This window comes from Dreissena polymorpha, chromosome 1 (assembly GCF_020536995.1).
Source record: "Dreissena polymorpha isolate Duluth1 chromosome 1, UMN_Dpol_1.0, whole genome shotgun sequence".
NCBI classification, from domain to species: domain Eukaryota; kingdom Metazoa; phylum Mollusca; class Bivalvia; order Myida; family Dreissenidae; genus Dreissena; species Dreissena polymorpha.
This window is the reverse complement of record NC_068355.1, coordinates 159,264,895-159,290,128: the sequence shown is the minus strand read 5'-3', so window position 1 is coordinate 159,290,128 and position 25,234 is coordinate 159,264,895. Positions and strand designations below refer to the sequence as shown.

The window sequence follows — 25,234 nt, the reverse complement described above, 5'->3', positions numbered from 1 at the left end:
TTGAAGCACATATTTTGTCTTGGGTACCACTAACTAACTAAAGTTAATTCTCAATATGTAAATATCTGTATTTTTGCTCCATTAATGCATTAATTTGCAAACATGTGCAATTTACAAGTTATAGAAATAAACAATTTGCTGTAATATTTTACCACATCAAAAGGTATAAGCGATAAATCTACAGTTTGCACTTGACATGTGTTAGGCATTATATATGATTCATAGCAAATGAAAAAATAACTATAAATCTTGCGGACACATCATTAATATTCATCTGTTTTCAGGCAGTAATATCAATAATAACAAATTACTTTTTGGCAGACATTTGCTATTTTTAAACAACATTTTAATATTTTTGTCATAGCTGCGTTATTCTATTTAATAAATATATATAGGCTGCAAGCACTTGAACGTTTTGCTTTAATCCGACGTACATTATCGTTATGTATCAACTGTTTATTAATTCGTCAACACAAAATACCTAAATAATAATGATAATAATAAAAATAATAATAAAGCGATACACATTATAACATTACTCAAAGCAATCCTCAGTTGTTATGACAAACATTAGTAAGCAGGTGCATTAACATTTTACATGATACATATAACCCTTACATAACAATAACATTTTTTATTTAATTAAACATTTTTTTCTAGATCGATCAATCATTCAATAAGTATTTGAGAAAACAACTTTCGATATTAAAATATCATAAAAGCAACATATAAATATTTAACAGAACAAACACATAGAACTGCATTTAAAAAGGTAGACTAATTTCCATATATTATGTGATGATGTATAATTTTATAATATTACCTGACTTTGTTTCACTTAAATTTATAAGTTTAGAACGATAGCAAATTATTACGAAGGGTTTAATCGTCCATTGAAGGCAATGCAGAATTAATGTCGTCTTCGATCTGAGCTATAATGTCGTCTTGCCGTTTTCGCCTCGCCTCGGCGCTCTTGTTGTCAATCGGTTCCGACAAAAACCTGTACAGTGTGAACACGTCTTTGTCGCTTTTTTCGATGTAATCACTGCATATTTTGCCAAAATACTTCCAGTTCTGTAAAAGTACATACTTGTTAGAATAACAAGAGCTTTGCGGTCGGAGATCTATGCCCTTCCCCCTTAAACATGGCCTGGGCACAGGACTTTGCAACGATAATGACCATAAGAGTTAATCTTATCATATTAGTGTGACTTAGCCACTTAAATAAGTTTTAAGTTGACAAACAATTATGAATTTATGTTAAATCATCGTTATAGTAAATGGGTTGAGAATACAAAAGTATGAACACTAGTTATGGCACGATGACTGAATACAATCGATTAATCGTTGTTGGATGAGTAAGTCGGCGATAATCGATTCTCTTCCCGGAAAAATCCTTGGATGACATATCGAACGAAAACTAATTTAACAGTTTATGTCAAAGTGACCGTGACATTGAACTAGTAACCCCATTTTAATAGGGGCCATCTACTGTCCAGTGCAAATGCGCATGTGACGCATCAAGCCAATCGGTCAATTCGTCGACTTATTTAATAGGGGTCATCTTCTTTCCAAGACCAATACACACGGGAAGTATCAAGCCAATCGGTGGATCAGTTGACGAGTCATTGATTGAAAAATATTTCACATTTAGTGTGACAGTTACCTTGACCTTTGATATTGTGACCCCAATTTCAATAGGGGTCATAAACTGTCTAACGCCAAAGTACATGGAAATTATCAAGCCAATCCTCCGTTGACAACTTATCGATCGGAAACAATTTTCACTCTAAGTGTGACAAAAGCCATTGCACATTGGACGAATCAAGCCAATTGGTCCATCCTTTCAAAAGTTATTGATCGGACACGAACTGGTCTGCCGACAGACCGGCCGATCAACCGACATCAATCAAAACAATATACCCCGCTTCTTCGAAGGGGGGCATAATTAGAACAGTTAATTATTTATATAGTTCAGTTTAAAACTGGTACACTGATCTTATTTTTCAATTTATCTTTTAACTTCTTAGCATTTGATTACAATTTCAGGTTCGCACACTTTTGTCTTCCACAGCTGAATACCGTTTATAAGCTGAATACCGTGTGATTTATGGCTTTAGTTTAAATTCAATTAAAAAAATGTATAGACCACTTTTATTTATAATCAAAAAGTGTTCAGTGGATAAATGCGAACGTTTTCGCAACCATGAGAAAGACAATAGCATCAGCTAATCAATAGTGTCGAATAGAAACGAATTATATTATATTATTTGTATAGTATTTTAGTGTACGCTATGGAATGGTATGTTATGGTATAGTATGGTATGATATGGTATGGTATGGTATCATGTTGTATTGTATTGCATTGCATCGCATCGTATGGTATCGTATCGGATCGGATAGATCGATCGGATTGTATCGCGAGATGTGCTTTGCATTATATCGTATATTTATACATAAAAAAATGAAATAAAAACGTCAAGCGACCACATGCGAATCATTCATACATATTCAAAATAGTTATACGCGCGTAAATTGATCAGGCCTGTTTTAGTTTTTTGTCGTTAATCATCGTGATGATGCTTAAAAAATCGGTTAACAATGGTTAACACTGGTGAAATTATTATAATTAATTTTATAAAAAATGCACACAAACTAAATTGATGTCGAGAGCTGAATGTGAAACTGCTTTATCCGTTAAGCCTTTTTATTAGCGATGAAATTGTTATAAATTGTCATCAGCTGAACACGCAGTAAACATAGTTGCGAATCGCACTGTTGTATACCTTTTTATAAAAACCCATGCAGAATTGGAATTTTGATAACCCTTAACTTCGCGAAATAGAAAGTCAATGGAATTACCTGTCTATGTAAATGGGAAAGCTTATTTTAGATTGCATGTTTGTTCTAGTTTGAAAGTGTTTGGTATTTTTAACAAATACGAAAAACACTTGTATTCGTTCGGGTCTACTTGCGGGAAATGTTATGCAAATGTATGCAAAAGTCAGCTTAGGTAAAAAGCTGGGTTATACAGCTATGCCGAAAAATGGTAACGTGAAGAAATGTTTTCGTAAATGCAAAATCATTAAGTTTTATTTGTTAACAAAGCTTCCGACTTTTAAATGCTAAGTTCACACTATCATGATTCGCGCCCAATTAAAATTGTGGACCATAGACTTATAACTTATAAAAGGGTCAAGACGCCAGTACATACATTTTGCTAAATGATAGTTGTATTATACTATTCTAACGATTTCTGAAATATAACACGTGTACTTTTTTATTTTTCTGTTCACACAATTCATTTGTGCCTGCTTATTTGTTGCGAATTATACTCGCATAAGATGTATATGTTTCACTCCGCTAAAACATTTTATGTGGCGCAATTGAGTTATGCTTCCTTAGTTTATTTTCCGGCCTTCCGTGGATGTATTACATACACTAATCTGGTTCAAAATTCACTGCGGGGAATCACGTGGTTTTATTTTGATATGGAACACGGAAAATAGCGGCGTCATTGTCTCGGTTAGAGTATTATTTTTGTTCTTGTACCTAAATGTTTGATTTTAACTTGCTAAGATGTAGCTATCATATGCGGAATCGAATTCCGCGTGTAATGTTACCTTACATTTCATATATTACTGAGTAATTTTCTCGCTAACCCGTTGAATTGGTACTCATGCGAATGCATGACAGTGATAGTTTTCACGGATTTAAATGAGATCTTCACAAATATGATTAATATCGACATTCCTCAAATTCTTTTTTTATTAAATATAAACCAGGTTTTCTTTACATTACTAACAAATTGTCTGAGAGTCTGAAAACTTGGAAGTTTCTGCATAATAAATCACAAAACAAAAATGATATGTTTCACGGAAAACAAATTAATGACATGTTTCACGTTAATTGTATGATATGTTTTACGTATTGTCTAAAGGCGAGAAATAAAACGTCGGATATTTTCAGAATAATGCAACATTTAAATATAATTCCAGTTTTACTATTACCATATTTTTTGTGATAAATGTGACAAGGCATGCATTTTTTCGTCCAAATGACATGCATGTATCTGGTGAAATATGGTTGTGTATCATTTTTAAGACTTTAGATAAATGCATGTATCACAAATTCTAATTATTTTAATACTTTGAAGCGCTAGTAAAAATTATTATTTTTATTGAACATCGTGAAAGCATTTTAAAGTCCACATTATTTTTGTGTTTTACAATATCAACTGTGATAATTCGTAATGGTTATATTACATGGGAATGAAGGTAAATCATGTGATAAAGTATTATATTTCACGAGTTAAACATAAGTCATGCTTGAAAAGGCTGGCGCGTCACATTGTTTTTGATTTTGACGTATTCCATATGTGTCTAATAAGACTATGGTTTCTCATTAGTCGCATTGTTCGCATTTTTCAAATATGTGTTCTTTCATTTTTATAACGGTCATGTTTACACTTACAATTAAAAGAAAAAGCGAGAGAAAGAACATGAAAAGAAATAAGAATTAAATGTAGTATCATATAAGTAGGGGGTGAGAAAATCTTATTAGTTTACATGGGCTTAAGCGAAATGATCATTCACTAGAATTTCCGCACGTATATTTAATAGCATAAAATAACTTACTTTCATAGCGTGTATATAACTTTACTAAAACTTCGCTTTATTGCAATTTTAGTAAATACACATATTTTTAAAACTCGCTTAAGTGAAAATGTACATCATATTTTTGTCCACTGTTTATTTAGGATTTCGGTTTTAGTATTTGTTAACAAAAGAATACATTTATGCATACTATGTCGGTTAAAATAGAATGTCAATATACTTTTTTCTAACATCGATTTAAAGAGGACATACACCTACAAAATGATATACGTCTTCGATATTATTTGAGTTACATATATTGCATTAACGTTCGATTTAAGGAATATTTATATGTCTCCCAGACTCAATTTTTAAAATGTGGGACGAACGTCTTAATTTTTTTATGTTTTTTTTCTGAAATGAAAGTTTTTGATTATGTTAAGGTAATCAGATTATTCAAATCGGTGTTTCAATTCTTTATATAAAGTTAATGAACATTTTACAATTAAATGATATAGCCACAAATCATATCAATAAGCGTGGTTTCAAATATAGGAATAAATACATTTGAATTTACTGATTCTGGATACATCCAAACATCTACAAAACCAGTATTTTGCGTACTTTGGTTATCCAATTGTTACATCGTATTATATTTTCAGCACCGTTTCTCGTATAAAATAGTGAACTATATAAAGTACAATTAGTTTGTTTAACAGTATAAAATTTTATAAAATATTTTATGATTCGTACATGGCGATTTATATATAACGGGTACTGCCCTAGTTCCCCGTACTCTGCTGAATTAGGAGTACTCTTTTCGACACCAAGAATTCGTTTAAAAAATCTTTTAACACACGACAACTTGTAGATATGTTTTACTATAGATCCACATATATTCCACATTGACTAAGTATTTATGATAATATTTCCAATTAATAACACAATTTTTTTAGACTGCTTGAAAAAAGATACGTGCCAACCATTGATCACGTGACACTTTCCTACATAACGCATCTACTTAGAGGGGGTATACAAGGGACAAACAAGATGGCGAGGCCCAGGCCGGGAAGGGTATTTTGAGCCGTTTTTCACCCTTTATTACTTGTATGAATTATTTAATGCCGCTCACTTTCCAGCCATATGAACAAAAAAGTAATTAGCGTGTATTTCGTATTGATATTGAACTACAATATGTACACGCGTATAAGCAATACGAACGTACTTGATTTTACTGAAATTAGTTATCACTGCCCGATTGAATTTACTTTACTTTGTGATAAACTCACATCAAGTAGTCAAGGGCACAACTTAATAAAGATAGATTGGAAACGAAATAATATAGATTTTTTCAAACATGCCTTAGAAGATAAAAGACACAGTTTCAACGAAATAACAAATACATTGCTATCGGACTGTGACAATTACGATAACTGTATAGATGCTATCGAATACTATTTTTAATATCTTCTTTCTTTTCTTAATGTTCAAACTGTGCATGCAGGCGGTAACCAGCGAAAAATTAAATGTGTGAAGAAATCATTGTGTTTAAACGAAGTATGTAAAATAAACAAAAACGAGTTTTATGAATATAAAGAATCTACAAACGATATCCTTGTGACGATAACACGATTAGACTTTAAAATTCCAGAAATAAATATTGCCGCGCTTAAAGGGAGACAAAACGTACATATTTTAATAAAGAAAAGCACACATTAGCTTAGCAAAGAAAAAATAATCTAAACGATTTTTGGCGATATATTAATAAATACAAAAAGAAAAATGTTCCAAACAGTAATGATATCAATATTGATCATTTTAAAACCATTTAAAACAATCATCGAATACTGCACATGGCAGTACATTTAATACTAATGACCCCTAGTACCTGAATTTGTTGCCTTCAATCGAAACGCTCGATTATGCATTTACTTTAGAAAAAAAAAGAAAAACAATATCTAGCATAAGGTGTAATAAAAGCTGTGACTTGTTTAACAATGTAGCCATTTTTTTAATGATTCTTATTATTCTTATGATCTTATCTCACCAAACCTTACTAACATTTTTAATTACAATTTCGATAGTGGTATTTATCCAGATTCTTGATGTAAAGGTGCAATCATAATAATGTAAAAAAGGTGGCAAGAAAGAGCCCTCCAATTACAGAGGAAATACACTGGTAATATAATTTAAAAAATATTTTCATTATGTCTATGAAACAGAATAAACTGTTGTTGTAAGGGATAACATATATTTAATCCCCCTTTTCAATTTGGTTTTAGAGACGAGCGTAGTACAACCGACATAGTATTATACAAAATGTACTTTGGCAGAAACATAAAACATAACCTATATTGTGTTTTTATTGATTGTGAAAAGGCTTTTGATACAGTGATTCATAAAGCATTATGGATAAAATTAATTTAATCAGGTCTAAGTTGCTAAATGATACAAAGTATAAATGCAAATGTTAAGTCGTGTATAAAAAAGCACCTAGGATATGTCATACTCCGACTTCTTTGATGTCCCTCTTGGTGTAAAACAAGGAGAACCCCTGTCGCCGCAACATTTTATACTGTTCATAAATGATCTTAAAGATTGTATTCATGTAGAAAATTTCACTAATGATGATTTGCATTTGCCATCTGTTTTTATGATGTTATTCGCTGATGATATTGTATTATTTTCTACTAACCCAGTAAGCCTTCAGAAACAATTTAACAATGTATACCTTACTCTACTAAATGGAGTCTTAAACTTAATGTAAATAAAACGAAAATATGCATATTTGAAAACGAAACAGCAGATGCAACTACACATGGTCAAAAAATAACGAGTGCCTTGAAATTCTCGACAGTTTTGTATATCTGAGTATAACATTTCTGTACACAGGAAATATGTCTAATACTGTAAAAATCTTAAATGAACAAGGATTTAGGGCATATCATCATCTTGTATCTATCTTTAGCCGTGTAAAAATATATGGCAAAACCAAACTAGCTCTATTCGATTCATTAAGAACACCAATCATACTGTATTGTTCTGAAGTCTGGGGAATGTATGATAACTCTGATATTGATAAATTACATTACGAATTTTTCAAAAATATTCTTTGTGTAAAACAATCTACTTCTAACTATGCTGTTCTAAGTGAATTAGGTAGATTACCTCTAGTCGTTTTATCTAAAACTAGAGTTTTGCGTTATTGAGTGAAAATTGTAAATAACTAAAATTCTTTATTATACAAAGTCTTTATGGAACAGATGAATGTTTTAACCAATTTCAATTTTACGAAAAATAATATATGGTGTCATGCTTTGATTTCAACTTTAGACAACCTTGGCTTGGGTTATATGCTGTATACAACTGATTTCTCGTGCGATATTGTTTACATGGTAAACCAAAGAATTAAGAACCAATTTGTTCAAGAGTGGAGCGATACTTTAGCCCCACAGTCCAAAATGGAATGCTACTTTAAATATAAAAAAACTTCGAATATGAAAAATACCTGGATTGTATATCTCATGAAAAGTCAAGAATCAAAATGAGCCAATGTCGATTAAGTTCCCATTATCTTGAAATAGAAGTTTGTAGATATAGAAGGTTGTCCCGAATAGAACGCACTTGTGACTCTGTAACCAGAATGTTTGAGAATCCAAATATCTATATTATTTTGTTTCCAATCTATCTTTTTATTATGTTGTCCATTATATAACGATCTACGTATAAAATGTAATATCCGGACATCATGGCCTTCCATAAGTAAATACATATCAATGATATATTGTACTAATAATAAATAAAAATCCAATACCTCTTATAAATTTTGTACTAATGGCCTTTAACTAAAAAAAAAAGCGAAATTGTTGGTCGAAGCGTTCAAATTCAGGGGTGAGAATTTAAATAGTCTAGCTGTAGTACAATTGCATGCTAACAAACATAATTGTATTTGATAGTCACATATATTACTTGTTATGATTGTCATATTTGCTCATCTTTAATTTGCATCATTGTATGATTCCCTCTCTTGGCCGTATTTCTTTTGTATAGATCTTCTTGACCAAAGGCAGAATGCCGGATTGATAGTAAACTTTGAATATTCGCCCGTAATCTCGACTTTACTCTCTTCGAATTTTTTAAGCGGGAGCTGAAATGTTGTGACCCGCAACGAAATATCGCAGCGAGTAATACCCCCGTCACACCGGACTGGCGTCTTTACTGCGTCCTTGCGGCGACCCAGGTCGCAGTGAAGACGCCATAGACGCCGGAGGGGCGCAGTAAAAACGCAAGAGAACGCAGTGAGGACGCCGAAAATTGCTCAGGACGCGAGCCCACGACGACCATTTTGAACATGTTAAAAGTGATCGCCGAAATCCGGCGTTTTTATGGCGTTCGTTTAAGGACGTCGTAGGGACGCCGTAGAGACGCAATAGTCGTAGTAGGGACGTGGTAGGGTCGCTGTAAGGTCGCCATGGACGTCGTGTGGTCGCCGCTCAAACCCACAGAAAATGATCATTGACTGCAAGGCGACCGTACGGCGACGTTATTGCAACTTTTGTACGTCCTTTGTACGTCTATTGCGTCCTCAGAACGACTATGGCGTCCTTACTGCCCGACTTCATTGCGTCCTACGGCGTCTATTGCAAACCTACTACGACTATGGTGTTTCTATTGCGACCCCAGCGCGACTTTAGGGCGACCACATCAACGCCTATATAACGGAATATTTTTTTATTAATTTTTTTCATTATGTTTCTCGGTTCCCTTCTGAGAAAATGAATAATTTACTTATTGCAAAACACATTCTAAATCTTCAGCACCAACAGATACTTGACCAACAGCAGGTGGTATTAGGCGTAGTGAGAAGGAGAAGGCAGGCCAGGCGGAGGCGATGCTGGATTAGACCTTGGTTAGGAGATATATTCGAAGGGATCAGTTTGGACACTTCAATCGTCTAATTCCTGAGTTAAGACAAGAGGACCCAGCTTCATTCCAAAATTGCTTAAAGGTTCCACCAGAAATTGTTGACGAGCTGCTGATAAACCTAGTTCGAAGGGACCGACACCACACATGGAGAATGCTGACGTCCTTTTCCAAGAGCACAGCTTGCTCGTTCCAAAGAGCGTCCTTCTTGGCCTTGTCTTTGTACGAAGAGAGTTTGTTGTTGTACAACATGGGATGCTCCTTCAGCCACTCTACCATTACCTCTTCTTCTTCTGATGATAAATCGCGTCTGGTCACAAGCTTACCTTTTTTATTTTAACAGGGCTGTCTGCTGGGTGCATGCTGCTAGCAACAGACTGAGTGTCGGTGTCCGAGCCTCTCTCCGGAGATGGTGAAGGACTAGCTACTTGTTGGGGTTTTACCCGCCCATGCGTCTTATTGATTGGCATTATTGAATTTTTTCTCTGCACGCATCGACGATTGGAAAGAAAATGAAATTTCTAAACAAAACGGCCTGTTATACTACTAGTATGGTCGCCGTGTGGTCGCCGCGCAGTCGCCGTGCGGTCGCTGCGGGGGACGCCATGGTCGCAATAAGAACGCAGTAAGAACGCCAAGGACGCTGCTTAGACGCCTTATGGTCGGTTTTGGTCGCCGTAAGGACGCGAGTCTGGTGTGACGGGGCTATAAGGGCGATATATAAAGCGAATATTTACACGCTATAAACGCCTTTCAAAGTCTTTCCGATATGTCTGGAAAGTAAGCGGCATTTTAACAAGATATAAATGTAATAAAGGGTATATGACGGCGAAACATTTCTGTTTCGGCATGGGCGTCGCCATCTTGTTTGTTAGTGACAACCTCATCTGTTTCTATGTTCAAAACATGAACGACCAGGTTGGTTTCGAGTTTACGTTGCAATGCAAACCTGTTGCATACTTCGTTACTCTTAGATGGCGGACATTTCAGTTAACGGTTCATTTCTATGCGCACGTCAAGCAAATGTTGAACAAGCTAAACAAGCAAAGAATTTACTTTATATCCGTGCCAATAACTCAGGTCTAACACTGGATTTAACGTAATTTTTTTTTAGATTATACTATTGTTCCCATACTTACATATGAATGCAAAATGTAGGGGTATGAAAACAAAGACCTTTTTGAACGCGTACATAGGGAATTCCTAAGACAAATTACTATGTCTCGTATAAGTATCTCGTCATATATGCTATATGGTGAATTTGAGATACCCGCTATCTGTCACTATTTACAGCGAAATTATAGGCTTCTGAGCTAGAACTCGTTTTGGTAAAAAAAATATTCGAAAAATAAAAAAGTATACTTACACTTATCAATAACAATTGTTATAACCTTAAATGGATATCTAAATTTAAGCAAAAACATAAATGACAGGAAAAATTCATCGTGCGGCATAATCAAAACTAGCCAAGCATGAAATCACTATAACTGCAAGTTAAACTTACACTTATTGATCAATACATTCAATAGTGACAAGTAGACATGAACCAATGAAACAAAGGTAAATTTTATAATTCATTTAAAACAATATTGAGTTTTAGCATTATCTAAAGCTTCTTCCCAAATCTAAGATTCTACCTATAGTGAAGCCCCGCACTTCTAAGAATCATTTCCCAATCGAAACTTACAGATGGAACGGCACACCAGAAATAAATTCTGTAATGATGGTTACATTGGCAATGAAAAAAATTACATTTTTTAAATCCACACACCTTACTGCCGATATAATCTATATAACTAGGTTTTCAAGACCTGTTTGCAATATTAACACATTTAAGTATATAATGTCTTCAGAAAACGTGGAATATCTACATAAATATATTACATTTGCTAACAAACTGTTAAAATATATCAAATAAATCGTTTTCACCTTGTTATGTTTGTGACCCTAGATACATACAATTGAAAACAATGAGTCTTTTACATTTATAATGTGTCAGAAAATATAACTGTTTTGTATGTGTTTGTTTTTGTTTAGTGTGTGTAATTTGGCTGTACCACTATACCCGTAAAATATTGTAGTACTAAAGATATTGTGTTCCTCTTACTCTAGCTGTATGCCTGAGATGTAAATACAGTTGTGTTCTGTTCTGTTTTGACATTAGGAAAAGAACTAACGATTGCCGGTAAAAATGACGAATAATAATTTAATTAACAAAGGACATCATATAGTGAGTAGAAATTAATGAAATGAGTTTGTCAAGTAATTATACAGAATAAGTTTAAAATATCAAAAACACTTATTTAATAGAACTACAAATTTACTGTTTATCAAGGTAACAAGTGTTTCCAATCGGTGTTCAGTCTATTCGCAAAGATATACACATGCTACAAGATTTTGGTTTCAAAATTGGACAATACAATCAAACTTTGGACAATACAAGCATTCTGTTTGATTATGTTTGTCCCGCGGTACAGTTAATTGAAATGTCATGGATTTGAAATAGCAGATATATAACTGATCTATAAACAGATAAATAATGTTTATTCTTTTTCCAATTTCTTGGTTCATCGCGCTTTTTGTCCCAATCGAAAAGGAAAATACTGTATAATTTGAGCAGATGAAATCACTGCTTTGCATTCACATACATTTGCGTTTAAGTTGGTGGGAGTGTTTAAGTGTTACTGATTGTGTTAATAATCTTAACTTGCAAAAACATGTTGAGAAGTGTTTTTATCACCATGCATTACATCACTTGCGTTAATCGTACCGCATATGTTTGTTGATCGTGGAATTTTGTGTTATAAAAAGTAGTACAAGTACGATAGACATAAGTATATCGTATGAGAAACAGTCAAGCTGCGGTGTGCTTTATATTAAGATATGGTCTTCACCGTATGCAGATATGGTTCAGATAGTTGGCAAGTGCTACATACAAAATCCACAATAAGCATGCTTTGTTTTGAGCTTGATCGAATGCGATGGTTCAAGCCTCTTACAAGCCCATAAAAGGATTAAATCAAGATTCATCAATATGTTCTGCATGGAATCATTCCCTTTTTCATAACTGACTTATCCAATCAATCAATCAATCAATCAATCAATCAATCAATCAATCAATCAATCAATCAATCAATCAATCAATCAATCAATCAATCAATCAATCAATCAATAAATCAATAATTACTCGATCGATCGATCGATCAATCAATCAATAAAAAAAAACAAAAAAAAAACTTACCAACAAATTAATCAATGCATTCAATTCAATTGATGATCATTTAGAATAACGCAACTCATACCCCGACGAATACATGCTCTGTAATAGATGCATGTCTGAACGAGATCTTTTGAAGTGTTTAACGGTAAGTGCGCAATCTACTAGTTATTATAATTTTCACAAATATTGTTAATCATTTAATTGTATAAAATCATCAAAATATCCATCTACATTTCCGATTGTTCAAAGCTGTATTATTATTCAACATATTTTGTGAATCACAGAAAAAGACAGACGTACGAAAGACTGCCAATCGAACGTATAAACGTTACATCAATTGGCTTGTGATCACAAAACGAGCCTGCTTCTGTTTTTTTTCTTAATCTCAGAGACCGGGATTTATTTTTATTCAACAAAAAAAGATGAATTTAATGTTTACACAAAAAAGCTTCGAGATGCGTCTGGTCTTGCAACATGGTTTGGGCGCATTGTTTTTGCCTCGTTGATATTCTTAATTTATGTGCGTAAATCTTAATTACTAGTGAGACAACTGTTATTTTACATAATATATTATGATGATTCTTCGACATAACATGATACTAAATTTAATTGTTTTCAATAACACGAATGAATATTTGATTTACATTTATGAAGTAACGACATGTGCTAGTTTAAATCAACCAATTATTATTTTAGTATCAGACCTTGATGACCATTTTGTAATCACTAATAATTTTGTTAAATCAATTAACTTATGGACTTTCATGGCTTACCTCTTCAGTTTTAATTAGATCTTCGCGAAACTGCGTTTCCCCAACAGGATCTGTTATCTCATCAATGAATGTGGCACTGTCGACGACACCGTCTCTTAGTAGTTTAATAGTGGCAGCCATATTCTCCCAGAATGTGAGGATTTTAGTGAACTGTTTATCAACGTTTCCTAGGTAACGATCGGCTTCTTTAAGTTGAGTAATATCACCAAGACCATCTGCAATCATACGTCATAAAATAATTCGAATAATATTGAACTCTAAACAAGTTTCTAAAGCTAAATTAATGCTATACTATCATGTGGCAAATGCATGTACGTATGAATAAAAAATTCATGTTCCTATTTTTTTCCATAAAGGTGTTGCTTTAATAATATGGAAACCATGACTTGTTTCTTTACGTGTATATCATCTCTTTTTAGTTGAAATGCAGAATGTATGTTTGTCAATGATTGTTGTTAATATTTATTCACAGGCTTTTGTAATAAAAAAAAATTCGTTCTAATTTCAATCAACGGAAAGCAAAAATCTTAGTTACATTTTTGGCGACAAAATAACATGTGGCTTGAGGCTCTAATTTCCATTATCAAAATGACTACTAAACATACACATTTCTTTTTACGATTGCAATACAAATACTTATTTAAAGTGTTTGCATTGAGGAAAGATATGAATCTTTATACGCCATACACATGTATAATAATTAAGAATATACATGTTCCTTACTATATAAGAATATTGATATAATAGCACAATTTGATTCTCATCCTAACCATTACTAAGGTTGCATTAAACCTATATGCGCTGATAATTGACATTGTTCGTGATTTTCCTTTTACTGTAAGTAATTAATTTGAAAAAAAGGCAGTTCGAAAAGGGAATTTTGGTTCATTATTTTTTTACAATGTGACTTTAGTTATATAGGTTTCCATTCTTAATATAAAGTAATTTAAGTAGTTGATGATTATATAAACTGACATTTAAATTCGTCATGTGCTTGATCTCTTACTTACTTACAAAGGCATACATATGTTGCAACTTGTTAAAACAAGCATACAATATATAATAATTTATGAAACTAACACATGAAAAACATCACAATGAACACACGCTATTTTTACAATTTCTTACAGTAAATTAAACCTGGCGGAAAATCAAATGCACTAATTTTATTATTAATAAATTAATCGCCATATATTTCTGGTAAGAAGAATGAATGTCTATCCATTCGTTGTGTCGGGAATTGTTTTGATTTTACGCCTTGTCATTAATCTTTATTTTTGCTATTCACTGTAAATGTTTTTTTTTTATATTTCATGAATCATTTATTTCTGTTCTGTCTTCATCCCTTGCCCACGACAAGAATGTACTTCGGGAGTCTTATGCAATACCGTATGAAGAATGTAGCAACAAGGAAACAAGAATGTGTTCCAGAATGCTTCATACGATTTTCAATGCCCAGAACATACACGTAGGAATTTCCAAATGGTACTAGTCTGAAGTCGATAGCATGCAAAGCAGTTTTTTAAATGTGGATCTTGTATTTCGACTATTTGTATATCAAATCTTTTGAATATTTATTGATGTTTGGTCAAAGCAGCATCTCGATTTTCTTTTTTATACAATTTAACACTTTGTAGTGAGTATTGAAAGTGTCTGAACATCTCCAGAATGATGCTCCTGTTACCAGAAGCTAGTCTTAATATCAAGCAAGACTTATTGCTTATGCATCACGCGACAAACTGATTACGAATTCAGATCTGTAATAAAAAACCATTCAAACTGCTATTTTACCTTGTTGACGAACCATTTTTTTTACGGTTCTCCAAACTTATTAATGCGTTTGCCCTCTTATCGCGTATTTGATCAATAATATCTTCCTGTCCTTCCATTGTTCTGCGCAGGGACTCGTCTGCTTCACGATATTTTTTCATTATCTCTTGATACTGTAGAGGTAAAAATCGCATGAAATGAAAAAAAAACATTCTTTTAAACAACAAGAGGACCAAAGGCTCTTGGTTGCTCACTTTTAACCAGAAGAAACCGAGCAGTTGTGAATAGATTTTTTGACTTTAATTAAATACAAATGAAGGCAACTTATTAATCACTAGAAGAGGCAGTTTTGATCAAAGGACATGATTTGCCCAAAGTTGGTGTCTAAATGTTAAATATATCCATATAAGGTAAAAAAAGTTGAATCAAAGTGAGGACGAATTTTGAGCCCAGGATGGGACAAATTTGGACAATAGATGTATGATTAATGAAAGCGCCGACGGCATTAAAAGGTATTGGCAGCGGAGTTTCGCCAAATTTAATGTTCAATAAACGTTTGACTAAAGTAAAAGAATAATGGTTATCAAAAAGATGTGTTTTACTAATTAATTACAAATACATAACACAAGAAGTTATGAAATAATAAAAAACGTCATATATCAATCGGAAAATTCAGAAACACGTTTCAAGGGAGCTTGATATCGTGCGAATAATGAAATGCCCGGATGTAAATGTGTTTTCTTTTATTGGAGTGACGTTTATTTATGCTCTTATATTAATAAGAAGAAAAATGTTTCCCTACAGATCTGCCCTTTGTTTGTTTATAAGGATGTAATTATTATTTCTCATTACTATTACAGGCTCCTTTGAGATATTCGTACTAGTTGGTAATTACCGTTATCATTAAACCGTAATTAGTGACGAGCCAGAACGACTTTTTCATTCGGAAGCTAAGGTCAAAATATAACTTAGTTTTGTTTGTTTTATTTGTTTCTTGTAATTAACATGCTACCACCGCTCCATTTTCATTTAAACAGAAAGGAACACTTCGTTATTGTTGTTGTGTATTTGTTGTTTACGGACAATGTTACTTACGCAAAATATTATATGTATGCTGTATTTTGGAGCTCTAATTCTGAATGTTTTCATACATATTCAAATAATGCAAATAGATTCAAATAATATGAAATATCATTTTCAGATTTATATCAAAATACCTTAATTGACCCCCTAAATCTCAAGGTTAATAGTTGTCGTCACATAAATTAACAATATTTCAGCCCTAAATGACTCGCCATTCTTTTGCAAAAAGCAATTCAATTAGTTTCCGTTAAAACTATTTAAGGAAACGAAAGGAATTCAATAATCCTTTAAAACTATTAAACGTTACGTACCCAATAATAAATAGATTGAACAAGTATGTTTTTACAACATCAAGTTCGACGAGATTCACTATGTAAAAAAACAAATAAATATGTATGCAAAAAGTTAGCTTAAAAAGTAAGGAACAGACTTATTTGAAAGATGGCATCAATGAAACAAGTTGTTAAGGTACCATAATTTAATCAAAATCTCGTTCCCATCCACTATTTTAAAGGAATTGTTCAAAGATTTTCGCATTTTTTCGAAATGTATGAAATATAACAGCTAACACATTTAAAACTATAGCGCCCACGCTGCAATGTAGGTCGGCGTTGGCGTTTGCGAATTGTAAACCCATATAATTTTCATCAACATAAGACTTTTTAATAGATAATCTTTCCATGTATACACAGTTATGAAAAATATTGTATCCGTCTGAAGGCACATATTTTCTACAAATATAGACGCGTACATAAACCGCCAGCCAATCAGAAAAAGATAACATCGGCATGTGTTTGTCACCATCCGAGCATTTTTCCGCCCGCAGCAACACCACGTGACTTTTTCAGCACTTAAGGCTATTGGCATACTGCCAATAGTTTAGAAACATGCATGATATAAATACTTCCATAGTGTTGCATATCAAATACCAGACATGTATGCCTTATAGTTTAAGAGGAAATGTATCTAAAGGTTGCACTATATTCATCTTATATAATGACCTTAGGAGCACGATTTGTTTAAATGGTACACGATAAAGATGACACTTTCGTTCAATACCAAAATAATGTTAAATTATTGCTTTGTGTATAAGTCAAAATACATAATCTGATTCCAATGAGTCTAATGGTTTGCATACAATGCTGTTAAGCTCTGCTGAACTACATATGCAACGGGCACATATGATTTGAACAATTTCGAAAGAGGGTCTCTGAGAATCACTCTCTTGATGCGGTGTTTAATTTTGCACAGCGGTTCGTGACAGGTCATTAGAAGAAAACATAAACGCACGCACACCATGACCTTGTTTTGGTGAACAAATAAGGGATCCTGCATAAATGTTGCGTTGCCCTCTCCCAAATTTTTTATCGAATAACTTCGGTATTTTTTTGTTTGGAAAATTGCATGAACACATTTTGCTGACGTACAGAGAATCTGACGGATGGATATTACGGACGGGGTGTGAACATTTGGCCCATTTCGGTGAAACTGTTATGGGACTAATCAGTTTAGTGTTCGAGTTTTTGCAAGCATTTTTTTTATAGTAACATTTAGCTGTGTTTTGTACTTGTCATACCATTTCTGTTTGGCTTAAGAGGTTTCTAAAAACTTTCTTATTCTACATTCTTATTAAACTTTTTATTTGTATTTGTTTACGTTCTATCCGACCTATTTCAATAACTTGTAATGTATGGGATGATACAACATTGCATTAGGCATAAACATTCTCGTTCTACAACACAACTTTTTACAGTCAAACATTTTCATCCCCCTATTACTTTGATATTTCTTAAATTGCATGATGTTAGTGGTTTCATTAGATGATGTAAATCGAATATACAATGTATATTTTATAGTACAAATGCCTTTCTCTCGGTTTCAAATGTAATCATGATTTTGAGGAAAATTGAATAATCATTTAATAATTCTGAAAACTATGTAGCAACAAAGAAATAAGTGGGAAATATGCTCCGAAAAATTCGTTATATACAAATACTCCTATGTTTTAAATATCTTATCATTTTTAATCTTTGTACAATTGTATCAGATGAAATATCTAATTAAATAAAGCTCCTTTCTTTTTTGATCAATTTAATTTTTAAGAACAATACATAATTTATCAATGTCTCAGAAGCGTGCTATCAAAAGAAGAATTCACAGTAATGTCAACCTATTGGAAAATCAATCCATACTTACGTAATTATCATTTCCCCCAAAAATGTGGGTAAAAATGTTCCCAAACAGGTCCAAAATGAATCCAATACCACCCATACTATGTCCAAACTTAAACGTGTGATCCTTTCTATTTTCCTGTTCTCTTTTCGCAGAACCTAGAAATAAAAAGCATCCGAGTTCTATGATCAAAAGCACATGTATTTGCATTTGAATATATAGTGCATACATGCGTTAATTGTCCGTATTTATGGGGAAATTTCATTTCGGTTTAGCCCCAAAAGCAAGCAATGTTTCTTTCATTTATTTCTTTCATGTTCGTGTTTTTGGAAGCTCATCAATTAAAATCTGGTCTTATTGATTAGTGGCAAATTACTTTGGGAATCAACATTCGAGGGCCATGTTGGATTATATAGAAAATCTGCCGTGGAAGGGAAATGACTTTGTTTGGTCGGCTCGTAAAGAATATGAGTAAATTAGATGGCATATTCGCATAAAAAGGTGAAGCTGAAAGGATGTACGCCGATACAAATTTCTCTAAGAAATACATGTATTTATTATAATCCACTTCCTATATTCTCTATTTATTGTGAAAATGTCAAGCATAATTAACTTGGGCATTGCGCATTTAAAAAAAAATGCTTGACAATTTTAAGATAAGCAAAGTTGTAAATTATACAAAAAACTTAAAAGTATATTATTGTATGGATATGCTGCATATACAATTCTTACCATATAGATTATCCCGCTTTTGTTTTAGTTTCTGAATGTCCTTGTCTAAATCAGCCTTTGTCTTCCCCAACTTATGTTCCTGTTCTTTAGCGAGCTTGGCCTGTTGTTTTTCTTTCTCCATTCTTACCTTCAATTCATCAGATTTTTTTCTATTGTCATTAGTTTTTGTATTCACAGTTATAATATTATTTTGGACTTGACCATGTAGATCGTAGTATCTGAAATGCGTCAAGTAAAGTACTTAAAAAGAAAACAGAACACCGACATGGGTTTATAATTTCTTTCTCAGCCCATGTATTGGCTAAATATATAGTTTTTTATATAAAAACTATGTAATTTCAAATTGCATGCCTTGAAACATAACATGATTATTAAATGTCAATACGGAATAAATTGTGTCAGCTATCTACAAAGCTCAAAACGCTGATAGTTTGGATTAATTCCTTTTTTACGTACAATAACAGGCAGAGTACATTTTGATTACGGAAAATCTACTAACATACCTTCAATTACGCATATTGTGCAATTTTAAACATAAACAATCTAATAAAACGCTACCTTTTTCGTGTATATTCGGTCTCTGTTTTCATCTCCTCAGCAGTTGCAAGGATTTGATTTAAAATCGTCTTGATAACTGGTGGTTTCTACAATAATAGTATTTTGGATGTTATTATTTTATCGTGTAATTCAAATACTTACTTTATATCCGTGTAGTATTAATAAGTAGTGTTTGAAACAAAATTACGTTGACGACTTTCATTTTAATTACAGAAATAAATGGAAAAGTTAGATTATATGTTATAAATATATTAAGTCGTGGAGTTTTACAATGATATTGTCAAACGGATAGCGATTTATAAACGCTTCCGTGTGCTAAATAATGTAACGTACTGAGCATTTATTGTTTAATAGATATTACACATACATTAATTGTATTACGAAAATCATTCAACAAAAATGAGGCAAAATAAGTATTTCTTGTTCAGACGGTAAAACACAGTGACTGTTAAATAGATAGAATATATGTTTTGCGGGAGGAGTAATAAGTTGATTTTTCAGCAACTAAAGAACATTTTCACAAACGCTTCCGAAAGCAACTACATTTCCGTTATATCAGTATTATTGAGCATTTTTATCATATATTTTATTTTGATGTTCGTTTTTGCCAAACTGTTTTCTTACTAATACGTCATACTTGGGTAAACAACTAATTATATATCACCATATTGGATTACAAAAAAACATGTTTAGAAGATTTCAATAGATATGTTTGGGGCTGGTACCTAGCGAGGCCATTACCTCAAACACGAATAAGACATACCTTAATCTGCGGTGTATGCTTAGAAAAAATTACCACTTTTTGATATTTTTTAAACAATATGAAAACAATGGAATATGCCACTTAAACTCTAAAACTGTCTCAGATTGAGGTGTTTTCTGAAGATGATAGGTTGACATGTTTTCTGACACATTAAAATTTTTTTTCAACAGAACAGAACATACAAAAATGTTTTAAATTAAGCATATACATCTTGTTGTCATAATATTATACACACTTAACAATTATTAAATGCGCTTTTTCTATATTTTAAAATCATAAATTCATAAAAAAAGTTTCATATAGTAAGAGCAAATAATTAGCAAGAGTGTGATGAAATTATTAATCATTGCATTTAATTTACAAAACACTAGAACGCTGATAACACTGTCTCAGATTTTAAAATTTAAATAATATTTGTTGTAACTCGGTTTTGGAATATTTTTTTCTGCATATTTGATTTATTACTTAATTGTAGAATAAAACTTACTTTCACAGCCAACGGGGAACAAAGCAAATAAAAAAACTTAATCTTTTGTGTCAAGTTTCGAAAGTGAAATGTGCATGTGCCCATGAACGATGAACTCGACGTCCAAAAACAGAAACATAAAAGAGACCCGCTGTAAAATTCAATTTCAAAATCAAGGCTTTAAACTGACAGAGATATAAGATAGGGAAACTATCACAGGTGTAGATATTCCTGAATGAATTCGATTTTACAAGCCATAAGAATGGAAGAATTCTGAGTTAAGCCGTTTCTTTTTTTTTAATCCTATACATTCAGTTGTGTTCATTGAATATGTAAGCAACTTTGGCTCGAACTGCTCTGTCAATATTTACTGTTATTTATGTCCACTTCATTTTTATGTTTTTTTACGAAGATGAACAGTGACATTCATTAAAATGTATTTCTAGTAAATATAAAATTATAAAAAGGAGTTCGCACGTAGAAAATAATGTTAATTTGATTCCCAGTATTATTGGAAGTTTGTTTGACAAGTAGGTCTAATCGTATTTCTATTATTCGATTCCAAGCATTACACAACCCATGAACAAAATCTTGTTAGGGTCCACAACGTGTATCGCCTTTTGTCAATATATGACTAACAATCGCTTTGATTTGTATGTGGCGACGGTCCACACGGGACGATGACAATACATTATGTAAAGCACTGACAAGATTCCGCAGCCTCGTGACCTCGCAAGGGTCCTCGAGCCGCTATTGCAATGATTTACACATGTTTGGATATAAAAAAAATTCGGACAAAGAAAATAAGGTCCCTTGTATTTGTTTTAGCAATACCTTTATAATTTATTCTCTCCAACCAGGTGTATAAATGGGAACATTTGGCCCGAATCAGCCAATTGGCAATTGCTGCATACAGACAATGGTTTCAAGAGCGAGCTGGTGACACGTAATATTAATTGTGCAGGATAATAAATACAAATAAAATGTTAATATTAAATTAAATAGGTAGGGTTAATAAAATCCATCATACTTTCATTTTTAAACCAACAAAAAGCTTCGGGATCTTCCTGCTAACAATGTCTAAAGCTGTCACTGCGAAATTCTTCATCAATCCTGAAGTCATGAGATGCTGGGATCGAGACTCGTGGGCGGTAATACGAATCTAAAATTTATATGTTGGACAGGCGTTCAGCGGGTTATGAAGATAATCAATACACCAGGCAGTCTTATGAAAGGCAGACGTATAATTGTTTGTTTTAAAACATTAGCGGTGTTAATATTTATACTAGTACAACGGTTATTTTGTAAACAGTCTGACAATATTTCAGTCGTGATACAATTATAACTGCGGCATTATTAGTATGCGCTTTTTATCATGACTAAACGTAATGACATTGCATTTAGCTTCCTAAAAAAGCAATTAACATAATAATTCCTTCTCAAACTTGCATTTCATTTCATTCATACAATGTATATTAATAAATAAAGCCAGAAAGATTAAATTATAACAGAAATATTACATCGGTTACGATTTTCGTATATCTGTTGTGAGCTAGTTACCTCTTTGGCAACGTCTGCGTGGTCAGCGCTCATCAGAAGGGCCATCTCGAGATATTGCGCCACCTCACGTTGTGCTCGGTACATCTCCACTGTAGTCATGGTTTGAAGCATTAGTTGCGACTCCAGCGCCGCGTCATCCTGGGTTTAGGAGAAAATTTAAACCATGTGCTTTTTAAGAATCGACTAATGTATTGTTTGAAACGGATAGTATATTACTAGTATTTAAATATGTACCGAGAGTTTTAGAAAAATATGTCGATTAAACAGTGTCTATCGTTATATTCAATACTCTATGGATGGTTTGCCGTATTATGAAAATGACTTTTGAATTGACGCGCTTTTGAGCATTTTATTATACTGTTTCTCTCCTGCCGATTATTCTCTATTTTCACCATGTATAGATTACCTAATCGATATTTTCGCATAGAAAACGGTTGGTTTACCGCATTGTAAGGAACAAATATTAAGTGTATGTTAAACGGAATTTAAAACATTCATATTTGTATTAAAGAGTTTTAAGTTGTGTTTGCACTTAATTCTCATATCACTTGCTTGATTCGAACCATACTCATTTTACAACAAACACAGTTTTTGCAATACTCTTCCCGCATGCATTACAATTTTAGATTTTATTAATTAAAAGACACCAAGGTCATCCTCCAATCATTAATTTATTTAACGTTTCTTTTGCTTCTAACATATAACACTTGGCAAGTTACAATGCGCGGTTAGACACGCATTCGTTCAACGATATAATGTGACTTTCAAGAGACACAACAACAATGAAATTTTATTTCATATAAGAAATAACGGGACAGTTGTTTTAGAAGCAGCACATAGTGACAAATACTGAATGATTAAATGTTCAAACCATATTAAGATTTCAGCGGTTTAACAGTAACATGTCTGCAAAAAATTATTCGATTGCGTTTGCATGGCCTGTAATTGCAAGATTCGTTACATGCTGTAGATAAATGGAACATGTGCAATTTCTTCTTTTGAGTTTTATATCTGCTGTAAAAGAAATTAAAAAAGACATAGTACTTCACTTGGTTTAAGTTTAAGACAAATGTTCTGTTCTCCACACCAAGTTCGGTACTTAAATGGGTTCAGCATTGTTTGTACGGATTATATGGGTTTTCTAAGTTTAGGAGATCTGTATTACATGTACTAGCCAAACGGTATCGGAAGAAATATCTAACACACACACGAATAAACAAATGCACAAACCGCCATGACAAAAGCTTGCTGGATTCAGTTAAATACATCGACAAAATAGCTGTTCATCTAAACACTCGTTTGCCCCGCCCGATACGAACGTGACGTCACATGAACGTTAAAATGAACGCAGAAACACACTATTTAAAATTACGTTTAAAATGCCTTTCGAAAATTCGTCAACACATAAATGCCAATTATAGTATCACATTTCCTTAAGCTCGGCTAACTACGATTATATATCTGACTGTTGATGTATATTAATGATAAGATCACCTGGGTCTTTATCGCATGCTTGTCTCTTTACAAAAATATGTCGATGGTATGGACAAGATAACACACAAATTCAATAAAGATATTATGAGGATCAAACATTTGCTATTTTACCTTTTTTCAGACACAATATTACCTGATAATTATGCAACTTATCCAGGTCATCTCTAATGAATGAATCCTTTGCCAAACATACACCATCGTTACACTTATTTATGTCCTCTTCAGCTTCACGGTGCTCTGTACAGATGATTGAACATGTCAGTGCACACAACATCAGAACATTGAAAAACACACTTGAAACAGCCATTGTAATTTACTTAATGTTTTGATCTGTTCTGACTGACTCCATTCAATATATCGACCTAGTATTACCAATTGTAATTATTACAGGACAGGTCGATAAACGAAATCGAAAGTTAAACAACGCAAATAGACTTTTCAAATATAATACAAGTGTTTATGATTGATAAAGAAAAAACAAGTTTAAGCTACAAATTAAGATAAATTAATATGTCATATTATTGTTTTGGACGAATAGCCGTAAGGATTTAAATATATTGCAAACTTCGTGTAATATCGCCTTATTTCGTCTTTTTCCGATACTCAGAATGGTCTCCGAGTATGACCTTAAAGGGGCCTTTTAACGTTTTGGTAAATTGACAAAATTGAAAAAAGTTGTTTAAGATTCGCAAAATTTCTTTTTAGTTATGATATTTGTAAGGAAACAGTAATACTGAGCATTTACCATCCTCTAAAATAGTCATTATATGCATCTTTTGACGATTTTAAATCCTGTTAATTATAAAGCGTTGCAACGCGAAACGATTGAATAATTTGGAGAGTTCTGTTGTTGTCGTTATATTTTGTGAAAGTACGAGGATTGCTTATGTAAAGTATAAAATACATTCTTCATTGTATGAGCACGGATGGCAGAGTGGTCTAAATAGTAGACTTTTACTCCAGGACTCCAGGGCTCAGTGGTTTGAGCCCTGCTGAGGGTTAATTTATTTTTTTTTAAATTTCATTCTTGATTTTTTACTGGAGCTTTTTAGATCCAATGTTTACATTTATCAATATAAAGCATTTAATTACAAACTTCAAAACAGCCAACAATGTGTGAAAAGG

General features: G+C 32.8%; 1 protein-coding gene across 1 annotated transcript; it reads right to left on the bottom strand.

The window, feature by feature from the left end:
- Window positions 1-781: 781 nt before the first annotated feature.
- On the bottom strand, window positions 782-24,531 carry LOC127858039 (uncharacterized). The gene is made up of 9 exons (XM_052394906.1): window positions 24,243-24,531; window positions 22,616-22,753; window positions 22,086-22,217; window positions 19,827-19,912; window positions 19,269-19,486; window positions 18,561-18,694; window positions 15,303-15,454; window positions 13,512-13,726; window positions 782-1,074 (listed from the first exon to the last, which is right to left on the bottom strand). The coding sequence occupies exons 1-8, from the start codon at window positions 24,414-24,416 to the stop codon at window positions 13,714-13,716; spliced, it is 1,047 nt and encodes a 348-aa protein (XP_052250866.1). The 5' UTR covers window positions 24,417-24,531; the 3' UTR covers window positions 782-1,074; window positions 13,512-13,713.
- Window positions 24,532-25,234: the final 703 nt, after the last annotated feature.

Coding starts and splice junctions, on each gene's coding strand:
- LOC127858039 (XM_052394906.1), bottom strand. CDS start 24,416: ATGGCTGTTTCAAGTGTGTTTTTCAATGTTCTGATGTTGTGTGCACTG. Junction 18,695..19,268: donor AAAGCGGGATAATCTATATG/GTAAGAATTGTA, acceptor TTTTATTTCTAG/GTTCTGCGAAAAGAGAACAG. Junction 15,455..18,560: donor TTGGGGGAAATGATAATTAC/GTAAGTATGGAT, acceptor TTACCTCTACAG/TATCAAGAGATAATGAAAAA.